The sequence below is a fragment of the Puma concolor genome, chromosome E1 (assembly GCF_028749965.1).
Source record: "Puma concolor isolate L17-30 chromosome E1, mPumCon1.1.hap2, whole genome shotgun sequence".
NCBI classification, from domain to species: domain Eukaryota; kingdom Metazoa; phylum Chordata; class Mammalia; order Carnivora; family Felidae; genus Puma; species Puma concolor.
Window position 1 is genome coordinate 24579062 of NC_141680.1, and position 22388 is coordinate 24601449.

The window sequence follows — 22388 nt, forward strand, 5'->3', positions numbered from 1 at the left end:
AAATCATTTAGTTTGACCCTTTAATATCTCTGAGTCACAATTTTTGTTATCTGTAAAAGGAAGGTCATAATATCTAATTCACTGCATAGTTATAAAGATGAAATTGTCATCGCTTCCCGGCCTTTTGGCTAAGATCAAGTATAAAGATGAAATTGTCTGTAATAAACATAAAACTACCTTGCATGATTTCTTTTTCCCCCATCTATTTCTACCTGGTGCTCCTATTAACTCATTTATTCCTTCACTCAGTGAACATGGAGACCCATAGTTGAATAAAATCTGATCTAGCTCTAGGAAACAAATAATTTCAGTACCGTTAGATAAGTGCTATAATAGAAATATGCACAGGGTACTGCAGGAACACAGAGTTGAGGCATCTTAACTTTGCTCTTGGTGACAGGGTTAAGAGAAAGCTCTTTGAAAGAAGTTATGCCTAACCAAGAATGAGTAAGCAATTAGCAGGATGTTCCAGGCAGAGTGTTCCAGGCAGAAAGAACAGTATATGCAAATGTATGAAGGCGTGACACAATGGTTTGGTGGAAACTACAGATGTACTTGTTAAAGTACAAGATGTGATTTAATATTTCTCAAAGAAGGCCTTGATTTTCATCCTCAGGAGCATAGACTTTATCTTTTTAGGAATGTGTGTGTGTGTCTCTGTTGGACATTAAAGGATTGGTATTTTAAATGGATTAGTTGTTGTTTTTAACAACTTAAAAGTAGAAGAGTGTAATGAATCCCTTCCTATTTACCTATCATCTAACATCAACAATTATCAACTCATGGTCAGTCTTGTTTCATCTATACTTTCACCTCCTCCCCTGTTCACACAATTTCTAAAGCAAATTCTAGATATATTATCTCATGTGTATCTTAAAGAAACTTTTTTTTTTTTAACATAAGCAACTAGATGGACAATTCAGATGGTATCTTGGGAGATCCATTTGTGGAAGGCAATACTAGAGAATATGATGAGGCTGAGAAGATAGAAGAAAGATGGTTTGGAGATTTAGGAGGTAAAATTGACAAAATTTGGTGATAGAAGAGTCAATGATTACTGTTAGGTTTTTAACAGTAGGTTGACTAGGCAACTAATGCAAAATATCAACCAGAAGAGTAAGGTTTTTCTGGGGGCAGAGGGTAGACAGATTAGGTTTGGAGTACTTCTGGTATAAGTAGATCCTATAAATCCTATAAAAAGTTGGATATATCCTTCCACAGCTTAGAAATAATGAGGGCTAGAGACTAAGAGTCTACATTATCAACAAACATGTGGTAGTTAACACTACCCCCTGAAAGAACAGGTAGAAAATAAAGAGAAGAGGACTGAAGATGAAATTTTATAGAAGAGTAAAATTTTAGTGATAGACTCAGGAAGATAGGCCCATAAACAATGCTGAGAAGAGATGATTGGAGAGAGAGAAGAAACAGAAGAGAGAAAAAAGAATTTCAATAAGGAGGGTCAAATGTGTCAGCGGTCCAATAAGATAGGGATAGAACCTTCCAGTAATTAGGAAACCATCGGTAGTATTGCCAGAATAGTTTCAGTGGAGCAATATGAGTGTGCAGACTATTATCAGATGTTAAGGAATGAATGGGAAGTGACGATGTAGGTCGGTTTTTTAAAGAATTTTGGATGAGAAGGGAAGAAAAAAAGGTAGTAACTGAAGAGAAATACAGTGCCAAGGGAGGATTTTTATTTTTCAGAGTGAAAGAGACTTGGGAATGTTTATAGTTTGAGAAGAAGGAGTCAAAGAGAAAGAGGGAAAGGGGTGGAAGTACACAAGGGACCTGGAGGAGATGAAAGGGGATGCAGTTAAGAGCACAGGTGGACAAAAATAAGCATATTTCCTAGTATTTAGTCTGAGAAACAAAAATCAGTAATGAGGCAAATGTAGTTGTACAAGGATATTCATTGTAGTGTTATTTAAAATAATGAGAAACTACAACAAAACAAAACAAAAAAAATAAAATAATGAGAAACTGGGAGTAACTTAAGTGTCCAACATGAGCAGATTAGTTAAGTAAATGCGCAACACCAATTCTGTGAAATACCATGCACACATTAAAAAATATTTTGTAGAATAATGTTTATTGGTCTGAAAATGCGTTCTAATAAATTGCTACATTATTTACTATTTTTGTACATAACAATATTACCATAAACTTGGCTGTTTAAAACAACAGACATTATCTTACAGTTTCAGTAGGTCAGAGCATGGCTTAGCTGGGTCTTCTGCTTCAGGTTATTACAAGACTGCAATTATTTGTCAGCTGGGTCTGTAGTCTCATCTGAGGCTCGATTTGGGATGGACCTGCTTTTAAACTCAGGTGATTGTTGGCAGCATTCAGTTTTCTGTGGGCTGTCCGACTGAGGGCCTGAATGTTTAGCTGGTTATTGGCCAAAGACTACTCCTGACTCCTTGTCATGTGGGCCATCCCCAAATGACTGCCTGCTACTTCAGAGCCAGGAAGGGAAAGTCTCCTAGTAAAAGATCAGTTACTTTCTTATGTAACGTAATCATGGAAGTGACAGCTCCCCACCCTTGACATGTTCTCTTGGCTAGCAAGTCATAGATCCTGCTCACACCCAAGGAGAAGGGATTCCTTAAGGTATGGATACCTGGAACTGGGATCATGGGAACAGACTGTCCATCACTATTGCAAAGAAAAAGTTAGTTATAAGATTGGTAGCATGACATGATAGGGAAAAAGACATTGTGTATAGTTAGGAAAAAAGTTATAGGGGCGCCTGGGTGGCACAGTCGGTTAAGCGTCCGACTTCAGCCAGGTCACAATCTCGCGGTCCGTGAGTTCGAGCCCCGCGTCAGGCTCTGGGCTGATGGCTCAGAGCCTGGAGCCTGTTTCCGATTCTGTGTCTCCCTCTCTCTCTGCCCCTCCCCCGTTCATGCTGTCTCTCTCTGTCCCAAAAATAAATAAACGTTGAAAAAAAAAAAAAAAGTTATAATGACATATACCAACAGCAGTACTAGTTATCTTTGGGGGTGGTATTTTGGGGTGTTTTTATTTCTGTTTCTTCTTTTTCCAACTTTTTTACAAAGAGTTTATACAGTTTTACAATTTCTTTACAAGTTATTTGAAAAAGAACTCAGAAAGGATTATGATACCAGTGGTATTGAATTATTTTGATTGATTTTTCCTTTTTTCTAACCTTTCTGTTAATTATTTTAGTAGCTTTACTGAATATAATTTATGTACCATTAAAGTCACCATTTGACGGTCCGTGAGTTCGAGCCCCGCGTCAGGCTCTGGGCTGATGGCTCGGAGCCTGGAGCCTGTTTCCAATTTTGTGTCTCCCTCTCTCTCTGCCCCTCCCCCGTTCATGCTCTGTCTCTCTCTGTCCCAAAAATAAATAAAAAACGTTGAAAAAAATTTAAAAAAAAATAAATAAATAAAGTCACCATTTGAAAAATACACAGTTCTGTGAGTTTTGGTAAACTTATACCATTGTGCCATCATCATGGGAATCCAGTGTAAGATAACCATTACTTTTACAATTTAAAAGATTATGGAGAAGGAGCCTTAGATACAAGAGCTGGTTATTACCATAAGGAGAGGACTTTATCCTGAGACCTGGAGGGGAGCGGGCTGACATGACAGGTTAAGGGATGGTAAGGGTGGTAGTAATTGACCCAGTTGCATATTTTTGTGTCATGAAAGGTGGATGATTAATGAAATCCGTAGAAAGAAATGAGTGTTATCCTTGGAGGGGAGTTTTGTTCATTTGTAAATATTCTCTAGAATAGCATCTCTGCTGTAATTATGGCAATTGTGGGAACCAGGAGGTAATGGAGAAATCCAGGCTGTGTGATTAAGATGCAATTTCTTTTTCTACTTACCAGGGCTTCTCATTAGTGTCTATAGTAGTGATAACAGAAGATTGATTGGTGTAGAACTCTGAACTGTTGTTGGTTGGTGACAGCTGTACATATGCAGACCCTGTGTGCATGCGTGTGCATGTGTGTGTGTATGTAGGTCAGCAATTAAAGTAACTTTTTTTTCCTGTACTTAGGGCTACTGAACTTCAGAAAAGACTAAACCACAGAAGAAAAGTTAGATAGACTTGACTGTATAAAAATTTCTATTTTGCAAATAAAAAAAAGAAAGTTAAAGACAGATTGTAATCTGGAAAAATATACTGGCAGCAAAGAACGTCTAACTATAATAGAGCAGCAAATGACCCTTCAATAGAAAAGGAACAGAGAACATGAATTAGGTAGATAATAAAAGAAGAATGAAAAAGGGACAGTAAACATATAAGAAATTTGATACTAATGGTAATCAAAGAAATGCAAACTGAAACAGTAGTAAATGGGGATTTTTTTTTAAAGTTTGTAAGACTGGTAAAATTTAAAAGAGTGATCATACCTAATATAGGTGAGAGTACAGACAATTTGTCATCCATGTTGCTAATGAGAGTCTAACATGGTTCTGTCTTTGAAGATGTGGATACATTTTGACCTAGTTGTTTTACTTCTAGGACTATATCCTGAGGGTATAATTGGACAGCAGTATAAGGATATTCATCATTCTATTATTTTAATATTTTCCAAATTATTAATGACTTATATGTCCATCAATAAGTTAGTAGTTAAATGAATTATGAATTATTGTTACTTTGTGGAATGGTAGGCATCCATTGAAATATTGGGTCTATATTAAGTATATATAAAATACTAAATATATATTAAATATATCTCTATGTCACATAGGGGAAGGTACCCACAATATATTGTTAAATTGGTTAACAACTGATGATTTCTAGTATATCGGAGCATAGTATATCGGAGTATCTTTGAGTGGTGGGGCAATGGGTGATTTTGACTGTTAAATGGTATTATTTCATCCTGATACATTATAGTTTTTTAAAAATAATTAACATGTTTTTCCTTTTGTAGTCAAAGAGAACAATAAACCTGTTTTTATTTGGAACAAACTATAGGTTTTTGCATCTTACTTTGAATGGAATTTTTTTTAGAAGGATGTAAAACCTTTAAAAATTAAGAATAAGATAGAAGGAATGCTAATAAATAAACTTGAGCAAGTTATTTGACTGCTCCAAGCCAATTTCCTGTAAATTAGGCGCCAATAATACCTATCATATATAGGATTACTGAGTAGTAAATAATATATAAACTGCTTAATATACTTACTGCACATTGTAGCTGCTCTACCATTATTGCCAGGAATAGGAAGAGAGACATCAGGTGACAAATTTGAAAGGGAATACGGAGCAAAAAAAATGTAAGGAGGGAAAGAAGTTATCTTTCAAAAGTGTCTTTCAAATACCTATTATCTCCAACATTCCAGATAAAGTCTTTTCAAGCCCTTGGTATATGCCAGTAACTAACCTTTCCTGTCCAGCCAGTCCACAAACCCTTCAGGCTCTGCCCTCTTTCCCAGTTTGTCACAGCTCGACATCAGGAAAAGGGCTTCTCAGAGTACAGTGCAAGTTAAAGATAAAGGATGTTAGGGCTAAAACTTTTTATCAGAATAAATAATTGTACAGGGGTCTCTAAGTGACATATCATCCTTGATAGAGAGGTCTTAAAGGCCCTTCAAAAAGGTTACATAGTGAAATGTTTGAGAGCTGTTGTTTGAGTAGAAGAGCTTCCTGAATACCAGATTAGCATGTTAGTACCCATGACTTAACAAAGTCAGAGCCTCTAACTAAATGTCCTGGGACTTACCTCGTTAATGCAGTTTGTCCAGTCGTTAACTGTGATGGTATCATCCTTTATGTAGTTGTGCTCTGTTCTATTTCTGGAAATAAAGCATGTGTTCTCTATTAATTTGCTTGCATTTTCAGAATACATTAAGATGGCAGATCACTATGTGCCGGTGCCAGGAGGACCAAACAACAACAACTATGCAAACGTGGAATTAATTCTTGATATTGCTAAAAGGATCCCAGTACAAGTAAGAGATGCCAGTGTGTCCTTTCAAACCAGTTTAGCCATTTTACAGTTAGACACAAGGGGCTATCCAGAGAAGAACTTTAAATTTTATATAAAGCATCTTTGTTGAAAATTGATAAAGCTTTTTTTGTGAGGGGTATAACAGATGGGGAAAAGAAAGATGGAAAAAATGAATGAGGCAAAAATAAACATAATACAATCAGAAGGTCTGTAAGGGTCTTTCAGAGATTATTTATACTATCCATTTCACCTTCAAACTATCTCAAGTAAATAAAAGTTCCTTTTTCCAATGGAATATTCTTAGCTGAGAATATGGTAGTATAGAAATAGATTATTTCTTCCCTATTGTGTTAGGATGTTTAGGATAAATGTACTTAAGCCCAGAGAGAAAAAAAAAACAAAACTAGAGATTTATATGGCAGTATAACCACTAAATATAAATGTGGAGTTGGGTGGCCAAAGTAATTGAAACTGTGAAAGAAAACTAGTATTTCTAGAAAAGGCTCTGTAGAGTATAGTGGAAAGGTTATGAATTGAGTTTCCTAAAGAGTAACAAGACTAGCAGGATCTTAATATCAACCTCAACTTGGTTTTGACCTCTTTACAGAGGTTTTGACACAATGGACTGCTTATTCTTGTTCCATAAAAAGTTTGCCAAGAATCAAGTAATTCGGCTTCTGCCGACTTAAAGCATTAGGCAGCTCTGGAGCTATTGTACCTCATGGTGTGGGGCCAGTCTTGGTAGAGAGTAGTACAGTTTATCATGTTATTTTAGTATGAATTTTAAGAAAGAATCATATTATCTTCCCTTATAGGCAGTGTGGGCTGGCTGGGGTCATGCTTCTGAGAATCCCAAGCTCCCAGAACTTCTTTTGAAAAATGGCATCGCCTTCATGGGTAAACCTTTCTAACATACTCTTCCTGTCTTTCTGGTTCTCTTTGTCAGTTTTGCCCACATTCCACTTTATATTCTGCTTTTCTTCTGTTTAACATGCACTGGGCTCTTATTTTTCATCAATCAGCAGCTCTCAGAGTAACCCTCTTCATTTCTTTTTTTTCTCTTCTTCATTTTGTTAAAAATATAACTTATTGTCAGGTTAGCCAACATCCCTTGTATACAATGTGCTCTTGGCTTCGGGAATAGATTCCCATGATTCATTGCTTACATACATCACCCAGTGCTCATCCCAACAAGTGCCCTCCTCAGTGTCCATCATCCATTTCCTCCTCTCCCCCACCAATCAACCCTCAGTTTGTTTTCTGTATTTAACAGTCTCTTATAGTTTGCCTCCCTGTCTGTTTGAAACTATTTTTCTCCCTTCCCTTCCTCCACTGTCTTCTGTTAAGCTTCTCAAATTCCACATACCTCTTCCTCATTTCTTACATCCTACTTATCTTTCTTCATCTTGATTGTGTTTTCTGTCCTCGGGTTCTTTTCCGTGAGATATGGAGGAGGCTCTGATTTCCAAAACACTGGCTTTTTAAAACTTGGCATTAACCTTAAGAAAATATGTAGAGAAAGGACCTCTTTTTGTGTAGCAGAGATCATTGAATATTAGGATGCCCTAGGACTGTGCCCTTAAATATGAATCAGCACCTTCACATTTAAGCATATAAGTTATATTCCTATAAGTGAGAGCTCTTTCTTCTGACTTTTCTGCTTTCCTTTGGCAGAGAGAAATCTTCTAAAGAGATAAATGTTTACTAATGATAAGTCTTCCTTTTGGATTCTCCTAAGACCAAGGAGGGCATATCTCAGACTTGAACCCCAAACTTTATAAGTCCTTTATTTTAAGATTGCTTAAAAAAAAAAAAAAAAAAAAAAAAAAGGACTTTGATAACCTTGTCAAATTGGATCATAAACAATGATAAAATCAGAGTTAGATTTGTCAGGAATTTAATTCAGCATACATGCTGAACTCTCACTGTATGCTAAAAGCTTATTACATTAAGTTCTATAAAGAGTACAAAGATGAGTCATAACACAGTAATCCCCATAATCAAGTTCACGATCTCCATGATATATGATGTAGGGGAGATCAGACAAATACAAAAATAATTCTATAAAAGATGAAACCTATGTGATGGAAATGAGGCCAAAACGTTACATTCAGGGTTCTTTTCTTATTTTTAGGTCCCCCAAGCCAGGCCATGTGGGCTTTGGGGGATAAGATTGCATCTTCCATAGTGGCTCAAACTGCTGGTATCCCAACTCTTCCCTGGAGTGGGAGTGGTAAGAAAGTATTTCTTGTTTGTGTTTTGAAGTGCAGAAAAGTTCAGTAGGATATTTGGGACTGTGGCTTGAGTCTTAAGGTTATTTAAAATGTTATTTGGATTCTTCAGGATAAGAAATAGAATCCAGGTTGATTTATGGTATTTTATATCTCCTAGGCTAATTTATACACCTGTGATTTTTATCATGTCTTAGGAATATAAATTTTGTACCAGTTACACATGTGCTAAACTGTGATTTAAATGATCTTGAGATTTAATTTGAATTTGAGGAAACTCTGGGAAAACTCATATGGTTCTGTAGATTTGGATTTACTCTGGGCAGGCTAGAATCTTCATCAGAGATGGACTTAGGCAGAATTAGGTCTTTGAACCTGCCTGGCAGGAGACCTGGTTCACTAAGAAAAACCCACTTACTCAAATGTTTGCCTGCTATCATTTTCTTCATGTCAACCTACCATCTATTGATGATTTATTTACTTTGGCTGTTAATTCAAACTCTCATTTGCCCTTGATGCAGAAAATGAGGGCAGTAGTCAACCTTTCTTTTGGGCATACAGAAGAATAAAATTTTTCTTAAAATGATTTATACTAGACAAATCCCTTTAAGAGTGCCATGTGAATCATTATAACTAATAACAATATAAATTTGCTTAGTACTCAACCACAGGGAACAACAAACTAAAATGTCTTTCAAATGGGAACGACCATTGCCTTGAGGCCCAACAGATTTGAACTCTTGTTACTCTGGCTCTCCAGGGGGATTGCAGTATCCTCTCTAGACCTGCTGGGTCAAACAGTTTAAAATAAAAGGTTGAATTTGTTCTCGTTTGAATGGAGAGGCTATAGCATACCCCTTGTGGCTGAGTACAGGGACATTCAGGGAGCATGGAATCATGGCTCTGCTGAGGCCAATAAAACCGCCATTTCCATTTCCAAGGGCTCATAAAGATTGAATTATTTCCCAGACCTCTGGCCCCGGAGCAGGCCTGAACACACAAATTGAAGGTATTTTGCCTGCTGAGTTGCTGTGAGAAGTCTGACATGCTTTTTTTTTTCAGTCTTGTATATTCTTGCATTTTTATAAGTTTGCTCCCTATTAGCTCTCCTGGCTTCCTCCAGGGTAAGAACCCAAGTTGTCAGGTCTTCTAGAGCTAAATACTGCTAACCCTGAGAATTGAGGGTTTTATGGCATCCTTTTTTCTCACATATCCTTAATTTTGGATAAATATGAGGTCATTTTAAAGAAGGAATAGCAGAAAATTGACAAAACAGAAGCTTTTAAAGCAGCTTTTAAGTTACCGTTATCTATTACAGGTCTTCGTGTGGACTGGCAGGAAAATGATTTTTCAAAACGTATCTTAAATGTTCCCCAGGAATTATATCAAAAAGGTTATGTGAAGGATGTGGATGATGGGCTGAAGGTAGGTTACTAACTACAGAGTGATGTCTTTCAACTGACTGATTGTAGTCACAAACGTTAATTTGAAGCCTGGTTCATGATATGCACCCATGATGGCATTGGGATTGTAAGACCAGGAGATATATAGAGTAAGGAAGTGACCTAAATTTAACAAAAATAAATTTGTTGTGAAGTAAGCCCTCACCTGGACAAAACATTTCTTAGGTGGCTAAATCAGAGCTTTTAGAAAATACTGATTCTCTACTGTACTACCTGTTATTATGTGTATGTGTGTGTTTGTGGGGTGGGGGGCAACAAACAACACACATTTGCCCTGCTTGAATTCAGAACCAAGAAGCCAGGCAGATAGAGAAATGTCAGCTTTATTATGAATAGAGATGTTGGTGAAATGGCTTACGTGTTTAGCAACAATCAGATTTGTAAACTGAACGTCAGAGTTAAATATGCTTACTCACTAGGTACTGGTGGTGCTGAATAACCACAGATGTTCCTCTCCAGAGATAGAGCTTTTACCATTCAGCTTCTTGTATCACTGAGAGCTGACAAAAAGCATATGCTCTGCGCAGTGGGCTGATCCCAAAGGGGAAGAGCCTGAGCTGTGCATGCTCAGTTCCTCCTTCCAAAGTGACCAATCACATAATTTGTTCTTTTTCCCTTGGGGGAGGGGGGTGGGAGCCAAGAGAGGCTGATTACAGTCCATCCTCTTGGAAACATGAACCCAAACAAAAAGAGATCCTTTCTCCAACATTGCCTTTTCTTTCTTTTATAAGTTCTCTTCAGTTTTTTCCCCTTTCACTTTTTAAATAGTTGGAAGTGTCAGTTATGCTTCCAAGTAGATGATGAAAGAGGCTGTTTTAGAAAAACACAATACTTGTGTTTGAATTATATGTTATAAATTCAAGAAAAATGCTGAATGCTCAACTAATTTTCCTCTTTTGTTTGCATTTCACGTTGTGTCTTTTAATCTCCTTAATAAAATTAATATTTCTAATTGAATTGCCAACCTCATACTCTATTTGCTATAATTTGCAAAAGTAGAAGCCCTTTGTAAAGAACTAGCTATTTTGCTTGTCAATTGAAATTCCTTTTTTTCCTTGTCATAATTTTGTTTTATTTATTTTTTAAGTTTATTTATTTATTTTGAGAGAGAGAGAGCATGAGTGGGGCAGAGGAGAGGGAGAGAGAGAGAGAGAGAGAGAGAGAGAGAGAGAGAGAATCCTAAGCAGGCTCTGTGCTGACAGCAACACGGGGTTTGAACCCAAGAACCTAAGCTGAAATCAAGAGTTGGACGCTTAACCAACTGAGCCACATAGGTGCCCCTCCTTGTCTTAATTTTATTTTATTTTATTTTTTTTTATTTTATTTTTTTCAACATTTATTTATTTTTGGGACAGAGAGAGACAGAGCATGAACGGGGGAGGGGCAGAGAGAGAGGGAGACACAGAATCGGAAACAGGCTCCAGGCTCTGAGCCATCAGCCCAGAGCCTGACGCGGGGCTCGAACTCACGGACCGCGAGATCGTGACCTGGCTGAAGTCGGACGCTTAACCGACTGCGCCACCCAGGCGCCCCTCCTTGTCTTAATTTTAAACATAAAAATTTCTGGTAGAAAATTTGGAAGGCCAGAAAAGAGATGATGATAAACCCACCATCCAGAGATAGATACATATTCATAACACATTCATATATTTTCTTTTGACCTGTTTTTGATTCATAGTATATGTTATTATCCTATAGTGATCATTTTTATTAATAGATTCCCATATTTATAATTATTATGATAAGTATAAAATTAAGGTCACTCTCTCTATATATATAGTTTAGTAATCCTTTTTTTTCTTTTCCTACTTTATATTATATAAGCATTTTCCTCCTGAGATTAAAATTCTTTGTAGGGTGCCTGGGCGGCTCAGTCTGTTGAGTGTCCGACTTCAGCTCAGGTCATGATCAAACGGTTCCTGAGTTTGAGCCCCGCGTCAGGCTCTGTGCTGACAGCTCAGGGACTGGAGCCTGCTTCGGATTCTGTGTCTCCCTCTTTCTCTGCTCCTTCCCTGCTCACATTCTGTCTCTCTCTTTCAAAAATAAATGAAGATTTGGGGCACCTGCATGGCTCGGTTAAAGGTCCAACTTTGGCTCAGGTCATGATCTTGCAGTCGGTGAGTTTGAGCCCCACGTCAGGCTCTGTGCTGACAGCTCAGAGCCTGGAGCCTGCTTCAGATTCTGTGTCTCCCTCTCTCTCTGCCCCTCCCCCACTTGTACTCTGTCTCTCTCTCTCTCTCTCAAAAATAAATAAACATTAAAAAAATTTTTTTTTAATAAATATTAAAAATTTTTCTTTTAATTCTTTGCAAATATTCTAAATAGATGACCTGTGCCTAGAGTTTTCATATTTTCTTAAAAGGCCTGCCTTCTTACTGATATCATGTGGACCACCCTATTTTTTTTTAAGTCTTTTCCACATTCGTGGCTGTTTCTTTGATCCCTATCACCTAGTGATAGCCCTTTCTTTGCCAACACTATTTCATCATGCTGTTTGTTTTTAAAAAAAATTTTTTTTTGTTAATGTTTACTTATTTTTGAGAGAGAGAGAGAGAGAGATAGTGTGAGTGGAGGAGGGGCAGAGAGAGAGGGAGACACAGAATCCAAAGCAGGCTCCAGGCTCTAAGCTATCAGCACAGAGCCTAAAGTGGGGCTCAAACCCACAAACCACAAGATCATGACCTGAGCTGAAGTCAGACGCTTAACTAAGACACCCAGGTGCCCCTGTTGATACAATTTTAGATCTTATTATAATGTAAACCATAAATCACTGGAATGTTTGGACAAAGGAATGACTTAGTTAGTTTAAATTTTGGTTAACTTCTACCTACCCCCTTTACTTTTTGCCATAACAATACTGTCTGGACGTTTTTCATATCACTATATATAAAAGCCACCTCATCCTTTTTAATAATTGCACTGTATTCTCTTTTTTTTTTAATTTTTTAATTTTTAATGTTTATTTATATTTGAAAGAGAGAGAGTGGGGGAGGGGTAGAGAGAGAGGGAGACACAGAATCGGAAGCAGGCTCCACGCTCTATGCTGTCAGCACAGAGCCCGACGTGGGGCTCGAACTAACGAACTGCGAGGTCATGACCTGAGCCGAAGTCGGACGCTCAATCGACTGAGCCACCCAGGCGCCCCAATTGCACTGTATTCTAATAGATGGGCATATCTTGATTTAACCAGCTCCCTACTTAATGGATATATAATTAATTTTCAGAAAGTTTAGAATTGCTACCCGATCATTATCAAATGTTGTAAATGTTAAAACCGCATTTAGAGTATGTTTTGAAAATAAATTTTCTAACTAATTTTATTAATATTTGGGCACCTGGGTTGCTCAGTCAGTTAAGTGTCCAACTTAACACTTGGGTCATGATCTTGCTGTTCATGGGTTTGAGCTCCACATTGGGCTCTGCAGTGGCAGTGTGGAGCCTGCTTGGGATTCTCTCTTTCTCCTCTCTCTCTACCCCTCCCCTGCTTGCACACATTCTTTTTCTCTGTCTGTCTCTCTCAGATAAATAAATAAAACTTAAAAAAAATATTTCAGTGTCTTGTTATTTTTATCTTTTACAAAAAGTTAAGTGAGAAAATAATTTCTGGATATGTGAGAGTTCTGATTTGTTGAATATTTTATGTTGTCAGAAACTGTACTGAGACCATTGACTACCTATACCTTATTCTGATTTGTTGAATATTTTATGTTGTCAGAAACTGTACTGAGACCATTGACTACCTATACCTTTTTTAAAAATAAAAATTAGAGGTAAAACATGAAGACCTGCATACTATAAGAAATTCCAATAATATAGAAATAAATACAGTAAAAAGTAGAGGTATATCTATTTATCTTCCTTTTATCACCACTGGTGTATATTCTAGCCTTTTTTTTTTTTTTTGCACCCACATATGCGGGTGTATGAAAGCATACATAATTATATATAAACATACAGTTTTATTTTGTTTTTGGCCTACAGAGGATTGTCTTACATTGAACCATATGAAATTGCAAATATTCGACCATTTTTTTACCTACAAAAAAGGCCATTTCGGGGCGCCTGGGTGGCGCAGTCGGTTAAGTGTCTGACTTCAGCCAGGTCACGATCTCACGGTCCGTGAGTTCGAGCCCCGCGTCAGGCTCTGGGCTGATGGCTCGGAGCCTGGAGCCTGTTTCCAATTCTGTGTCTCCCTCTCTCTCTGCCCCTCCCCCGTTCATGCTCTGTCTGTCCCATAAATAAATAAAAAAACGTTGAAAAAAAAAATTAAAAAAAAAAAAAAGCCATTTCTTTTGGTTCAGCCTAATGCTACGAATATTGTTTTACTGCTCCCCCCCCCTCCCCCCCCAACTAATAGTATGTCTTCAGGACCTTTCTATTTTACTACTTTTGGACCTACCAATGGCAGCATTCTTAAAGGGAGAAACTGCCAGTTTTCTCCTTCCCTGTTATTACTACTCTTATTTCCATTTTTCTCTTTCTTCTTGAAGGCAGCAGAGGAAGTTGGATATCCAGTAATGATCAAGGCCTCAGAAGGAGGAGGAGGGAAAGGAATCAGAAAAGTTAACAATGCAGATGACTTCCCTAACCTCTTCAGACAGGTAGAATACAAGTTGTTTTTGTTTGCTTGAATTTACATGTATATCAGAGATACATGATTTAACTCACACTATATCTACAATCTGTTATGTTGTACACCAAAAACTAATGTTGTATGTCACTTATACCTCCATAAAATAAAAGATAATAATCATAATATGATATGGATGTCCAGAAAATATGTAATTTTTTATTTTGTCTGTAAGTACTCTAGTCTTTCTCCTAGCTCCTACCTGCTTATTAGCAATGTTCAATTCAGTGTAAGGTTTTATTCAATAAGGTGATTCAAACAGTAGTTATTCTCCATAATATAAAAGTCTTCCTATATGGGAACACCTGTATGATCCCTGTGGCTCACAGGACCTCATAGTGATAAGAAAGAGTCACAATGCCTTTCGACATTTTTGTGTTTCTCTTTTGCTGGCATTGTAGATAAATTATGTGGTTAGCTCCTGATTTGGATGCTCTTGCATGGCTGGGCTCAGACTCTCTGGTTGGCTTTACGTCACTTCAGTTCAAAGTGGCTGCAGGTTCCAGAGTTTATGCTGTATATCCCATCTACCTGGCCAGCTCAGCAGCCTGCACCCTCGTCTGTGCTGCATGGCCACTGCACCTTGGCACAGGAACCCTATGGCAGGTCTACATTCTATCATTGGGGATTTTCTAGGAAAGCTGAGCTTCAGATCTCTGCCTAACCCTCTGATTTGCAGCCATGTTGGTGTGGCCATACTATAGGTTAGTTGTGGAGGCCAAATAAATGATCTCTTTTCAGAATCTTAGATAATTGGGGGACAGAAGTCTCTTCTTTCCTGCCCGAGGACTACCCTCACATACTTGACTCACTTTCTTTTTCTCCTACCAGAAAAAGATGAGTCAGAAAAAGGAAAATTGGACACCTTCTGGGCTTTCACTTTCCTAGCTTCCCACTGTTCTTATTTTTCCCAGCATTTTTTACTTTCTACTGTCTTTTACTAGTGTCTCTGGCCACCTTCTATTTGCCCTCTTTAAAAAGCAAACAACATTAAACAGCAAACTGATAAAAGTGATAAATCCATTGTTTTACTGCATTATCCTGTTTTGAATGTCAGATTTTGAGTATTACCCTTCTTTTTCCTTTTTACCCTACATTTCTTTTGTAGTTTACCTGAATTTATAGGAAGATCAGTGCCTCACAGGATCTAAAGGAAAGGACTTTCACTCTTAGAGGCAAAAGAAAAAGCATGTTAAGTTTTAAAAGTATAACTCCTTTAGGTATTTTGAAACTGCTTATTACCATGGAATCAAATAGTTCAAGAATCTAGAACACTAAGATTAGGAAGTTTTATGCGAACGTCCTTAAGTTCCAATAATGATTAACCAAATAACAAACAAATCCTCCCATTGAGAACAAATTAGAAAAGCTGGACAAAATTGTTTTACAAATCTATTTCAAGGCATTAGAAACCTTTCACGTTAGTAAAGAATTATGGGGCTAAGGTATAGGAGAAGGAAACCCAGGGAGGTGGCATTTAAGGCCACTTTTCCCCTGGCGATATCTTTTGGTTTGAGAAGAAGCAGTTGAAAAGCTGATTGCAGTTTTCAACAGTCTTAAAAGACTAAAAGGACAAAACTTAGACTTCAGGGTTTTCTAAGGAGGGTGCCCTGGGAAACTTTCCCGTTTTAGGTTGGGATCTTGAAGGAACTTTACCTTAGGAGTAAAAATAAACTGGAAATAGACCAACCCACACAGGCATTAAATCTCAGCTTCAAAATACTCAACCTTTGATTCAAGCAAGGAGTTCTAGGATTGCTGGTGTAACTAACCACCAGAAAGAAGCAAATATAATAATATCCAGGATCTCAAATTATTTCTATTTATTTTTCAAATGTGGTATCAAATAGCCATTTAAAGGTAAGCAGGCATATCAAATTACATGACTGAAAATCAAGAAAAAGGAAAGTCAGTATAAAAGACCCCATAGAGAGTTTAGATAATGGATCTATCAGACAAGGATGTTACAGTAATTATACTTAATGTTTTCAAGGAAATTAAAGACAAGATTGAGAATTTTGTCAGAAAAGTGGAAACTATAAAGAAGAAACAAATTTTAGAGCTGAAAAGACAATAACTATAATTAAGAAGTCAGTAGAGGAGTTTAATAGCATATTAGATGCAATTGAAGAGAGAATTAGTGACTGGAAGATAGCTCAGAAGAAAATCCAGACTAAAGCATGAAGAGACAAAAGGATGAAAAATACAGAAAAGAGCACGTGAGAGATCATTTGCAAAGATGACCATGATAACTTCTATTTCTCTATACACACCCTGGTATAATATGATTTTTGCCTCTCCTCTCATCAAGAAAGAGAGTCTTTTTCCCACTCTGAATTTTTGCTGGCCTTGTGACTTATTTTAACCAAGAGAATGTAGCAGAAATGCTGTATAAGTTCTGAAGCCTAAACCTCAACTGGTCTTGTAGTTTCTGCCATTGCCCTCTTGAATTGAGCCTCAGACTGACAAGTGAAGAGCCTGGTCTAGCCTTTTGGAGAAAAAGAGGCCACATGAAGTAGAGAGGAGTTGTCCCAGCTGAGACTTCCTAGACCTACATGCTGACAGTCAGCACCACATTTGAGTCATGAATGTGAGACCCTGTTAGGCCATCCAGCCCCAGTTAAATTGTCAGATGACTACAGCTGCATGATTAGTAGCTTCTGGCCAGGATCAACAGAAATACCCAACTGAGCCCCAGTCAATTGCTGTAAACAAATCAAATGCTCAGTGTCCTGTTACTAAATTTTTGGTGGTTTGTTAAGCATCAGTAGGTAACTACCACAGAAATTGATACCTAAAGGTGTGATGCTGCCATAACAAAAAGTAAAATATGTCGCATTGGCTTTAAGACTGGCTCATACATGGAGGCTGGGGAAATGGTGGAGATTGTCAATGAAGACTGGAGGAATGGTGGATAGGCAGTGAGGGAATTATTTGTAGGGTCTGGAAAAAAGGGTAGCATATGTTCTGTAATGATGGAACAAATTGTCTGAGGTAACTTGGAAAATAGAGAATGTATTTAATGAACTCATGGACCTAGTTAAGGAAATCTCTAGACAGAATGTTGAAAGTATCTCGAATCCTTCTGGTGACTTATGCTAAGGAATAATAAGAGAGATGAGCTAAAGAAGGTGTTTCAAACTTGTTGAGTTTGAAAACAGAACTTTTTTTCATTTCCAGTCTCTCCACCTGGTAAAAAGATCCTCAAAGTAAAAAGTGACCTCAGGGTAAAGGCCAAGTCATGAATAGCTGTGAGATCCTTTAAGGCTTAGAGATATTTAAGACACTACCTGGTGGATTATCCTCTCAGCTAAAAGGAAAGAGTTTCAAAGAATCTTAAAGGTGTTATCCCACAGCAGCCTGATATGCCCAAAGTATAGAGATATCTGTGCAGAAAAGTTATGGATGTATCTTTTGGGGCAAGGAGTAAATCCCCCAGTGTGATTCATAGGAAGCCCACAAAGTTTTCAATGGATTTGTACTGATAATTACACCAAAGGGCCTAAAAGGGACAGAGGTAGTTTAAACTTCAAAGAGCCTTGTGGGTCTTCAATTTCCTATAAACAGGAAGCAGAGTGAGAAAGCTATTCAGCTGTAAACATCTAATAAAAAGAGATTTGTCAGAGAGCAGAGCCAGGAGCCCAGAGAGCATAGCTAAGAACAAAGGAGAGCCATGCACCGTGGATTAGGAAAATCACTGCCAGGGAGCAGAACAAGACCCTGAAAAATTTCCCTGCCCCTAGAGTAAGGGAACCTGACATGTACCCATCTGGACTTCAGAGTTGCTATGGAACAGTGACCACTGTGTACTTCCCATCCTCTCTTCTTTGAACAGGATTATCCTTTATGGTTATCCTTTCCCCATCTCATCATTAAATAGTGGGGGTGTTGGGGCAGATAACTTGTCTTTTTAGTTCCCAGATCGTTGGATCAAGAGAAACTGCACCTGAGGAGCTGCACCCAAGGAGTCTTATTCGCATCTGGACATGATTCATGAGAAAATGGACGTCAAGCCTGATGCCATGATTGGATGACTTTGGGGGTCTTGGGAGGGGGTGAGTCTATTTTGCATGTGGGAGGTCTATGAATTATTGTGGCCAGAGGGCGGACCATAGTAGATTGTTTGCAGACATGGCCGCAATAACTCCTCCCATCCTTGTATGTATCCTTTTGCAATGTGATTGCCTTTCCTCTCATCAAGAGGTGGCATCTCTTTTTCCACCCCTTGAGTCTTAGCTGGCCCTGTGGCTTGCTTAAACCATTAGAATGTGGCAAAAGTGGTGTTGTGTAAGTTCTAGAGCCTAGGGCTTGTGAAGTCTTGGAGCTTCTGCCCTCACCGTCTTGGAACACTGCATTGAAGAAGCCTGATCTAGCACATTGGAGAATGAGAGGCCACATGCTATAGAAATAAGCTGTTCCAGTCGAGGCTCCCTTGACCTACCTGCCAACAGTCACCACAAGTCACCCGACATTTGAGTGAGACCATTCAGCCCCACTTGAACTACTAGATGATGATATGCACAAATGACCCCAGGCAAGAGCAGAAGAACAACTGCCCAGACGAGGACAGTATCGTGAGCAAATGAAACAGTTGCTGTCCTAAGTAACCCACTGAGTTTTGGGGTGACTTGCTACATAGCAAAACAGCATAAAAGACATACGGGATACAGTGAGATGATCTAATATCATGCACTTGGAATCTCAGAAATGAGAGAGAATGGAACAGAAGCAATATTTGAAGAAATCATGGAGCAGAAACGATATTTGAAGAGATAATGGTTAAGAAGTATCCTGAAGTTATATAAAAGTTACTAAGCACAGACTTAAAAAATACTATGAGTCCCACAGCACAAATACAGAGAAAACCACATCTAAGATTATCAGAGTAAATCTGCTACCTCAATCCCCTAAAAAAAAGAGAGAGAGAAAAAGAAAATATTAAAGCAGCCGGAAAAAGATTGCTTTCAGAGGAGTAATGATTGATAGTGGACATCTCAGTAGAAACAGTGGAAGCCAGAAAACATTGGATTGTCTTTAAAGTGCTGAAAGAAGGTAACCACCAGTGTAGAATTTTGTATCTAGTGGCATTATGCTTCAAAACTGAAGATCAAAATCCTTCAACTACAACACCCTCTGTGATGTGATGTGAACCAAGAAAGCATCTAGTCTGGAGCCAGTTGTACATTTGGCTGTCTGGAGTTGATGGCAGTATTTTACCCTTTTGTGGGATTTGTGTGTGTGTCTTTTCAGACTATTTTGTTTTTCACTTTTGTAACACATTGGATGTTCATGTTTCATAGTCATCTATTAATATTGGTTATATAACTAAGAATTCAACATCTTAAAAATAGGTGAGGGCATGAACTATATTTTATTCTTTTTTTGTATTCCTGCTAATTAACATGGTCCCTGACACTTCTAGGCATCTGCCTGTTGAAATTGAAGTGCTTACACTTAAGAATTTGTTTTATTTCCTCTTCTAATATAGGTTCAAGCTGAAGTCCCTGGATCTCCTATATTTGTGATGAGACTAGCCAAACAATCCCGTCATCTGGAGGTACAGATTTTAGCAGATCAGTACGGCAATGCTATCTCTCTGTTTGGTCGTGACTGCTCTGTGCAGCGCAGGCATCAGAAGATTATTGAAGAAGCACCAGCTGCTATTGCTACTCCAGCAGTATTCGAACACATGGAACAGGTGTGTATATGAAAAGCTGTAATTTTTGTTTTCTTACACAGAACTACTACTCATTCAGTTCATAGGACTCCTACTCATTCAATTCATACACTTGAGAATAGTGGAATTTCAAGTGGTTCTAGATAATTGCTAAGATTATATCCTTGTCCTAGAGGAAAAATAATCCTACTCTTTTCCCTCTAAACATTTCCGGCTCTAAATTAGTTAACACTTTTGATAAAAATGTACTGTTTCGAGTATGGGTAAAAAAGAGGAATGATTGGGGCGCCTGGGTGGCGCAGTCGGTTAAGCGTCCGACTTCAGCCAGGTCACGATCTCGCAGTCCGTGAGTTCGAGCCCCGCGTCAGGCTCTGGGCTGATGGCTCGGAGCCTGGAGCCTGTTTCCGATTCTGTGTCTCCCTCTCTCTCTGCCCCTCCCCCATTCATGCTCTGTCTCTCTCTGTCCCAAAAATAAATAAACGTTGAAAAAAAAAATTAAAAAAAAAAAAAAAAAAAGAGGAATGATTGGGAACAGTGAATTTTTTTTTTTTTTTAAGCAAGCTCATGATAAGCAGGTAGTTCCATTTTCTAGTTGATTATCTTTGAGTCTTCAGATGTCTTTATTCAGATCCATTATCTCTTAAAAGGTCTTCTGAGCATCTTAAAGTTTATATATTCTATATTTTTATGTAGAAAAGAATTCTCAACAGTCTGCAAGGTTTCTTGGAAACAGTTGTAGTTTAGGGGTCTGAACATGGTCTTTTCTGGAATAATGACTGAGTCTTTATCTTATTGGAAATATATTTTCCATCTCTTTTTTCCTGAATTCCAAACAAGCTAAATATATGGTCATCTGTTTTGGAAGTTTAATTCCTACATGTGTATGCATTAATTAAGAATTATTCTTTAACTGCTATGATAAGGAGGCCTCCAAAATACAGTGGCCTTTTTTTGTTTTGTTTTTGAGAGAGAAAGAGGTAGGGGGCAGGTAGGGGCAGAGGGAGAGAGAATCCTAAGCAGGGGGCTCAGTCTCATGACTGTGAGATCATGACCCAAGCCGAAATCAAGAGTCTGATGCTTAACCGACTGAGCCACTTAGGTACACTCAAATACAGTGACTTAAACAAGGTATAAATTGTCTTTCTCTCTCTACCATTATTGAGAGATGAGTTGGTACCAGGGATCCATTCTTACTGCTGTGTTGTTCACTAGGAAAGGGGTGAGCAAACTCCCTTGGTGAGCAAGCCAAATCCAACCTGCCAACTTTTTTTTAATGCATATTTATTTTGAGAGGAGGCAGGGGTGGGAGGAGAGACAAATGCGGGAGGGGCAGAGAGAATCCCAAGCAGGCTCCTCACTGTCAGCATGGAGCCGGACATGGGGCTCGATCCCATGAACTGCAAGATCATGACCTGAGCCGAAATCAGGAGTCAGACACTTAAACAATTGAGCCATCCAGGCGTCCCATAACCTGTTAACTTTTTTTGTAAATAAAAATTTATTGGATCACAGCCACATTAATTTATTTATGTTATAGCCCACAAAGCTGAAAATAATTATTATTTGGTCCTTTAATGAAAATGTTTGCCAACACTTGCCCTAGGGTGTCATTATCTTCATGATTAAAGCTTCTTCATAAGATTATGTTCATATTGTAGCTTGTGGGAGGGGGAGAGAAAGGACTTAGAGGGAAGGCACGTAAAAATGTGATTCAGAAGTTACCCATATTCTGCTCATATCCCATTGGACAAAATTCAGTTACACAATCACACCTACCTGTAGGGGGTGTCAGGAAGTGTGGTCACTAACTGGGTGGCCATATACTTGGCTGAAATTCAGGAGATACTGTTACTAAATGACACAAAGAAAAATCACTGGAGAGCATTTAATAATCTGCCTCAGTCTGCTCTTCTGGCTACCTGTTATCCTTTCACACCCCTTTTCTCACTCTTAGAACATATTTAGTCTTTCCCCAACAAAATCAGCCCAAAGTCCCATCCAGTTACTACATTCAGCCCAGGGTCCAGGATCTCTAAGAAATGTACAGTTCTCGCCATTAAATGTTCATGTGGTTTTTCATGGGCCAATGATCTAAAATTCAAGTTGTGTACCCCTTATTATTCTTCCCTGTAGCATATACCCAATATACAGTGGTGGAATATGAGCAGGATAAGTCCCACTTGGAAAAAAGGTAAAAAATATACATAATCGTTGGTCCATAGCAGTTATCAAATCCTTCTAGACAGGAATTATGATGATTTCCTGCCTTGTATTAGAGTAATACCTCAGTTAGCCCCCTGGCTGCCTCTGGTTCTGCTCTCTGGAAGTAAATCCCTTATCCATCATCCCTGAAATACCTGTCTTTGTTCCCTGCAAAGTTCTTCCTCATTGAGGTTTCTCTGTGATTGGCCTTTGGAGACTATGCCTTCTTTGGCAGAGTTGGTGCAA

The 22388-nt window shown here is 38.3% G+C and overlaps 1 protein-coding gene and 1 long non-coding RNA gene across 23 annotated transcripts in view; both read left to right on the forward strand.

Annotated features, from left to right (window-relative positions):
• The window catches only part of ACACA (acetyl-CoA carboxylase alpha), a 285398-nt gene that overhangs the window by 92637 nt on the left and 170373 nt on the right, over positions 1–22388 (forward strand). For 21 of the 22 annotated variants that reach the window (XM_086686727.1, XM_086686712.1, XM_086686732.1 and 18 more), the window contains 6 exons: positions 5831–5940; positions 6755–6836; positions 8074–8172; positions 9489–9595; positions 14124–14234; positions 19752–19961. In XM_086686727.1, coding sequence (XP_086542853.1) covers positions 5831–5940; positions 6755–6836; positions 8074–8172; positions 9489–9595; positions 14124–14234; positions 19752–19961 — 719 coding nt within the window. Of the gene's footprint in view, positions 1–5830; positions 5941–6754; positions 6837–8073; positions 8173–9488; positions 9596–14123; positions 14235–18180; positions 18319–19751; positions 19962–22388 lie in introns of those variants that run through there. The other variant, XM_086686731.1, reaches the window with a different exon arrangement.
• LOC147574209 (uncharacterized) lies at positions 10790–11880 on the forward strand. Its single transcript, XR_015244010.1, has 2 exons — positions 10790–10907; positions 11160–11880. It is a non-coding gene; the product is annotated as an uncharacterized LOC147574209 (long non-coding RNA).